Source organism: Bombus flavifrons, chromosome 4 (genome assembly GCF_040668555.2).
Source record: "Bombus flavifrons isolate JBK064 chromosome 4, iyBomFlav1_principal, whole genome shotgun sequence".
In the NCBI taxonomy this organism is placed as follows: Eukaryota; Metazoa; Arthropoda; class Insecta; order Hymenoptera; family Apidae; genus Bombus; species Bombus flavifrons.
In genome coordinates, this window is record NC_138445.1 from 16,451,952 (window position 1) to 16,459,212 (window position 7,261).

The 7,261-nt window shown below is 35.8% G+C and overlaps 2 protein-coding genes across 3 annotated transcripts; one reads left to right on the plus strand and one right to left on the minus strand.

Annotated features, from left to right (window-relative positions):
* The first annotated feature begins 172 nt into the window (after positions 1-172).
* RpS4 (ribosomal protein S4) lies at positions 173-2,289 on the plus strand. Of its 2 annotated transcripts, none has more exons than XM_069111435.1 (6): positions 173-271; positions 727-985; positions 1,252-1,349; positions 1,434-1,605; positions 1,666-1,795; positions 2,113-2,289. In XM_069111435.1, exons 1-6 carry the CDS (start codon positions 269-271, stop codon positions 2,237-2,239), a joined length of 789 nt encoding a protein of 262 aa, XP_068967536.1. In that variant the 5' UTR covers positions 173-268; the 3' UTR covers positions 2,240-2,289. The 2 variants fall into 2 exon arrangements, with proteins under 2 accessions (XP_068967536.1, XP_068967537.1); XM_069111436.1 differs by lacking the exon at positions 173-271 and adding an exon at positions 427-584.
* On the minus strand, positions 2,114-7,183 carry LOC138179023 (probable tubulin polyglutamylase TTLL2). The gene is made up of 10 exons (XM_069111432.1): positions 6,156-7,183; positions 5,790-5,978; positions 4,548-4,673; positions 4,357-4,460; positions 4,154-4,283; positions 3,783-4,059; positions 3,508-3,710; positions 3,169-3,432; positions 2,784-3,082; positions 2,114-2,709 (listed from the first exon to the last, which is right to left on the minus strand). The coding sequence occupies exons 2-10, from the start codon at positions 5,865-5,867 to the stop codon at positions 2,589-2,591; spliced, it is 1,602 nt and encodes a 533-aa protein (XP_068967533.1). The 5' UTR covers positions 5,868-5,978; positions 6,156-7,183; the 3' UTR covers positions 2,114-2,588.
* Positions 7,184-7,261: the final 78 nt, after the last annotated feature.

Sequence of the window (7,261 nt, forward strand, 5' to 3'; positions counted from 1 at the left end):
AAAATACATAATACAGAATGTACCATTTTATGATTATAACATTATCATATAATTACAATTTACAATTACTTATATAGTATTTATGCCTTGAAGCATAACTACAATTTATGGTACTTTAAAATTATGAAATTTTTAACTCGATATAATATAATGTGAGTTGTTTAAAAAAGCATCGACCAGTTATACACACGTATCCGCCATATTGGCTATAGTGGCGTTGCAGAAAGTAACATCGCGTGAACGTGCCTTTTCCATTTAGAAAACCAAGATGGTAAGTGCAACTATTTGTTGCTGACATAAAATCCGTTTACATCGGTTGAATAGTGTGTTGTATTTTTTAATATCCGAGTAAAACGCAAACGAAATGAATTAAAGTGAATATTTATCTCTATATGATTTGTTAAATTTATTTCATTTTTATGAAGCAAGACATACGGTTAAGATGTGCGCGTAAAGGTTACATTTTTATAACGAACAGATCAATACTTCATATGAATATTTGCTATAAATCTATTCACAGAAATAAGTTTCTAGTGTGACATTCGATGATTATTATATTTTAAGGAAATAAAAGAGATAAAATGGTAAACTAACTTCTAATCTAACCTCTTTGTTTATGGAATGACAATATTATATTGAATGATATTTTTGACATTAATAAGTTCGTTGAATTCTTGTACATTTTATTTGAGACGATAACATTAAGTATGTGAAATTTGTTTTTAGGCTCGTGGACCGAAAAAGCATTTGAAGCGTCTTAACGCGCCTAAAGCATGGATGTTAGATAAACTTGGGGGTGTATATGCTCCACGTCCATCTACGGGACCTCATAAATTAAGAGAATCTCTTCCTCTTGTTATTTTTCTTCGCAATAGGTTGAAATATGCGTTGACTAATTGTGAAGTAACAAAAATTGTGATGCAACGTTTGATTAAAGTTGATGGCAAGGTTAGAACTGACCCCAACTATCCTGCAGGTTTCATGGGTAAGTAAGTTTATAAGACACTTTATTTTTTTTAAGTATGTATAAGGCTATATCGAAGCTATAACATTTTTCAAACAAAATGTTTATAGTCAAACATTAGCCAATAGTAAAATAAAAGTTCTTTATTTTGGTCACAGATTGAATCAAATATTTTTTCTGTATAACCCAAAAAGTGCACATTTTTTATATCATTTAAAAATATATACTTAAGACATATGAAAAACTAAATGTAGTTTATAATTAATAAATTCAATTTGTCATTTTAGATGTTATTACCATTAACAAGACTGGTGAATATTTTCGATTGATTTATGACGTTAAGGGACGATTCACCACTCATAGAATTACAGCAGAAGAGGCCAAGGTATTTAATCATGGACAAAAAATCATGGATAATTCAATGAGATATCTTTTATTTAACTAAGAAATTAAATATTTTTTATTGCAGTACAAATTGTGTAAGGTAAAACGTGTTCAAACTGGACCAAAAGGTATTCCATTCCTGGTAACGCACGATGGAAGAACTATTCGTTATCCAGATCCTTTAATTAAAGTTAATGACACCATTCATTTAGATATAGCAACAGGCAAAATCTTGGATTCTATTCGATTTGATTCAGGTATAATATCTTTTAGTCGTAAATATATATGAAACTTATTAATCGATTATTATTGTTTAGGTAATCTCTGTATGATTACTGGTGGGAGAAATTTAGGACGTGTAGGCACAGTTGTTAGCCGTGAGCGTCATCCCGGTTCCTTTGATATTTGCCACATTAAAGACTCACAAGGGCATACTTTTGCCACAAGGTACTTGAAATATTTACTCTTTATTTGCTTATACTTCATGATCCTTGCACATTCTTTTTTGCTTTCAAATTTTTACAAAAGAAAGAGTAAATTTATTTTTATGGTGACCATAATCGAAGCTATAATATGTTATAAAAAATATTGTAGTCAAAAGTTGGTCAAAATGAATTTCCTTCATACTGGTCACTGATTGTTTTCACATAGACTTTTCAGTATTACCCATTTAGGAAACACGAGTATTATTGTTTATTAAGTTAATCTAAGCTACGTTAGATTATTGAGCCGGCTGTTATATCATATATAAATCATTCGTTTAGGTTGAACAACGTTTTTATCATTGGCAAGGGTACAAAGCCGTATATTAGCTTACCAAGAGACAAAGGTGTTAAGCTTTCGATTGCTGAAGAGCGCGACAAGAGGTTAGCAGCAAAGGGAGTGAATTAATGTACATTTGCAAGAAAATATTCAATAAACCGAGAATTTCTTGGTGAATATATATGTCTCTTTCCTTTATCCCGCATATTAATTGCCCACATATGGTATTTTAGAATATACGACAATAGAATGGGAATGTTCTTCGTTAATATTTCTATCACGATTATGTTTAAAATACGATTTTAAAACATATTTCGCTATTAAAAATATCGAGAAATATTTATGGCTGTGAAAAGTCTGGCTTAAATGTAGTATCATCGAATCATTTAATTGGTCAAAGCATATTGTGCTGATTTGCTTAAATGATAAAAAGAATATGCAGATAAAAGACCCGAATATGTGTTCTGTATATATTAAGTTATTTCGATGGCAGCCAAATTTCGGTATTTAATTCCACCATTTTCCGTAATGTAGCGTTATACTGTTCATCTCTATATTTCTCATTCTTTTTGTGCACTTCTTTGGCAGCTTTTAAATATCTGTAAAGGAAATCAATTATATATACTTTTATGATATTTTGCCATAAATTGGAAAAATTTATTGAAATTATTACTTTTGTATAGAAAGTACGATATTTCTGGTTTCCTTTTCTGCAATTCGTGTAGTTTCCGATAAAGATGATACGTAATTAATGGGATTCTCTGATTTGATTCGTGTCAACGGATAAATGCGAATCCAGCCTCCCTCTCTCGCGCATGGCGTACTCCAATCTTTACCATTATCCCATATCGACGTTTTATTGTTGCTTTCTGGGTTATTACCCTGAAAACCGCGTGGAATATACTTATCCACTAACAAGGGATTGTAACGAGACCATAAATTTGTAGAATTGTTGATAGTTGATTGTTTAAGCTAATAATTAAAATGGATATAGAATGTAGCATTTCTAAAACAAGAATTCAATATTTGTCCATAGCTACTTTATTTTAAATACATACGGTAGGTCGAAGTTCCGTGCATATATTTAGAAAACCATCAGTTTCCCGATAAGTTTTCGATTTCTTTTTCATGGTTCGATTTGTACAAAACTTGGAAGACACTTCAACCTCATCGTCAATCGGGTTTGTTGACCATATCGTAAAAAGTGAGAGACCAGTGTTGCATACTGGAAGACCTAGTAAATCGAACAGGTCATGCAGCAGAGGTTTCTTCACTTCAGAGTCAATTTCACAGTCATTACTTAAAGCTGGGCTTAGATTGACCTGTTCAAATGTCGATTATCGAATAATTAACAATAATTTTCATTAATAATTCAAGCGAATGAGATATCTCTTAACCTCTAGTAACCATGGTTTTAAATTTCTGTCGATTAATACGTCAAATCCGAAAAACTCGAAGCAATTGGAAGATTTCGGTATGCTCGCGGCTTGGCTCAATATAGTTAAACTGACTAAACAGGCTATTCTCTGCCAAAGAAACCAATCGTAATATCCAGCTTGTTCGAAGTATCTTCTCAATTGTCTAAAAGTCCATTTGCAACCTGCGAATGTTCGAATTCTACTATCTATGGTACAATTCAAGAAACTTTAAATTAGTGACAGTGATTTTATACCAGAACCGACGCGTTCCTTCTTCTCAGAGTATCCTGGACCCAATTTGTTTAACGAAAAGTTAGTGAGATGCCGGAAAGGATCGTTCAAATGTTCTAATGAAAATTTTTCTGTAGCGAAACGCGCCAATCCTTCCTTATACAAGTATATCGTCAAAGGCCGATAAGAGGGTACGCATACGTATAATCGTAGATCGAATTTGTAACCTCCGATCAGAAAGGGATTCTCGATGTATCTTTGAACCACTGCTGCATTGTCGTATGAAAGATCGCTTAATTTCTAGAAACGTAAGATTCTGCATTTGACGAGTTCAGCTAATAACTTAAGTTTTTCCTTTAATCATCGATGTTCACGTAGCACGATTGATTCTTACACGAAACAAAAAGATTCCTTTCCCCTGACTTTGACCAACTGGCTTACAGATCCAAACTCTATCGTGTTCACAGCGGCTGCATTCTTCCGCCAATTTAGTATATTCCGATGGCAAGTTATATCCTACAGGACTAACGCGTTGTATTTTTGATAACGTTGATCGAATATTATTCTCACGATATCTTAATAAACTTTAGATTATACCTGAAATCGTAGATCGAACCGTGCATCTTCTTCATACATCTAAGATGACGGATAAGATTGTCTTTTCGACAGATCGAACTCCCTTTCGGAATTCTGTTGATAAACTAAAAGATTTACGGGAATACGATTGAAAAGCTGTCACTTTGCTAGCGGAATCGATTTTAACATAGGAGATTCAGACGACCTATTACCTGCCATGGGAGTAATAGCTTGTAATGGGGAAGGGGGAAGCCGCCGGATCGCCACCATAAATTCCATCGATCTTTGAATACATTATTTTCGCCAGTATATTCTCTCCAGCCCCGTTCCGTACAAACCTGTGATCAAAGTATGCCATTCATATGTACAATTCGTTTATCAACTTACTTACGGATCAAAGTTCGTTCTTCTAACAATAAGCGAAGAACATTTTATCGCGTGACTCTCGAACGGATGGAACGCGATCAGCAAAATATCTATTAAACTGGAACATTACGCATTCTATAATTGCGAAAAGTTCGAATGCGCGTGCAAAAATAGCAGAGAACGCCCTTGATTTATTTGTCGTGTTATTAGAGCATTAAGAACGGTTACTTTTGATATGAAAAGCGAACCAAGGCCTCTAATTACAATTAAATTCGAGTATATCTCTTTTCGCTGTTACGGTAGCCTAGTTTTATTATTCTTTTCTTACAACTTCAACATCGATTCGCTGCGGAAGGTCATCGACCACATTTACACTCTATTCTTATAACCTGAATTGTTTCCGTTTCGTTTTAATAGCCTGCTCTCTCTCTCTCTCTCTCTCTCCCTCCCCCATCTGTCTGTCTATCTATCCATAATGACTAAGAAATTAATTTTTACGTAACGAAACGTCCAGAGGAACATCACGATTATATCAAAGTTGGCGATGAAAGTTTGTTTCGGGCTGCATAGTACGTGCATCGCTATTGTGTTAGATTGTATGGAAGGAAGAGGTGAATCGTCGTAACGATGCGCCCCAACAACTCTATTCTTCGTCTATTATTATTGCATGTCGCATTTAATAGCCGTGTTTCTAAAAATGGTGCACGCAAAAGCGCGTCGCATCTCGTTTGGCTCTGCAGGTATGTACGTGCATATGCACACCGTACGTACCTTGAAAAGTATTCAGTTCAAGGGCACGGCTAAGTTTGTAACCGTGTCGAACAAATTCCAAGCGACATAAAAGCGTGACGGAACGTATCTAACATTTATGTACCTACCGGTGTTACGTGTATTCATTGCATTTTACAGCTAAACTACCCACGCAATCGTGATACACACTTTACTGAAACGTGACTCGCTCGATTTTCGTCTTTTCAATGAAGAGCATCTAATATCATCCATACATAGCGCTTGTACTATTCAATAGCTAACGCTGAAATTCAAGGAAACGTTCGAAGCGCCATGTACGATTCTAAGAATATCGATACCTGTATAAGAAGATGCGGTCCTGTACCATTGTCGTTGAGTCTGAACACAAAAGGACCATCCAAGTATTTCACTGCCATATCGAAACATTATATTTTGGAAGAGCGCGCGAAGACAATAACTCTGATTAGTAGTATCACGGTAGTACAATCGATCTTCTTTCTTGAAATAATAGCGACACTTTTGTTCCTCTGATTACGTGAAACGGAGAAAAGAGATTAAAGCGTTAAGCGATATTTTTTATTTAGGAAAGCGTTCAACACCGGTTTCCCGTTGTTCTTGTGGCAAGTTTGAAAAGTCCGAAAGAAAAAAGAAGAAAGGTAATTAGTAACACAAAGTAAGAAGAAATTCAAGATATCTTATCATACCTCGCACTTTTCATTCACAAAATATCAACATGTAGCTCTTGATGATTTTAAAAAAGCGTGTAATCTAGACATATCTCGATTATATCTATCGTTCTCTTTTCTTTTCTTTTTTTATATCCAAGAAAGTATTTCTTAACGATTATAGCGAGTTATTCCTCGAAACGACATTCTCGTTAAAGATTAGTCTTTCGTATTTAAATATTTCGATGGGCCCGCATGCAAGCGAGTCGGAATCTCGATTCTCACTGGTGCACCGCCACGTTTCGGTCTACGCAATCGCTATGACCTGGTCGCAGGCGCGCAGGTTGCTCGTATGCCACCTTCCACGCCGCTTTCCAGCTTTTATGGGCTTTCGCTGGACACCGCGAACCCACAAGGACACCGGAAGCTTCATCGGTCGCGAGCTTCCGAAAGAATTACACCGATTTCCGTTTAAGGATATTGCGGACACGCGACTTTCCGACAGGCCTATTCATCGAGATTTCTACCAGATTTACTTGTACCAGAAATAGCATAAATATCGACTGGTGCGGTTTAAACCTTAAAACTTGCAACGATGCGCATCGCGATGACAGATTTCTTTCAACCGTATCAAAAAATCACATCTACATTCTCTGTCTTCACATTTCTCAAATGTTTCCGAAGAAATTCGTAAAAGCGCGACCGCTATTCCTCGCTATCTATGTCTATGTGGATATATTAATAGGAATACGCTCATTGAGGTACGCGATTATGACGTATCAATTGCAAAAAAGATTCATCAAAATGATTCGCGTGTTTAGCTACGTCGTAGGTAGGAGGTACCGCAAGGTTACTTTAATGACAAATCGATGAAACGTCCCTTACGGTGGAGTTACTTCCTGGTTAGAGACGAAATGGTTTGTGATCGAGCCTTCACGTGTTTCGTTGTACGCGGTCCGAGTTCTTTCTTTCTCTTCGGAGACCTAACCGCTATTTATGGTTGAACGAATGGTTTCCGCGATATCGAAATGTTTTTTGTTTCTTGATTTATTTCTTAGCTCGCGGCTATCTTAGATCCGTCGTCGAGATCTTTCTGGCAAATGGAGATCTCTTTGGGAAATGGATATCAAAGAAACACCTGGGCA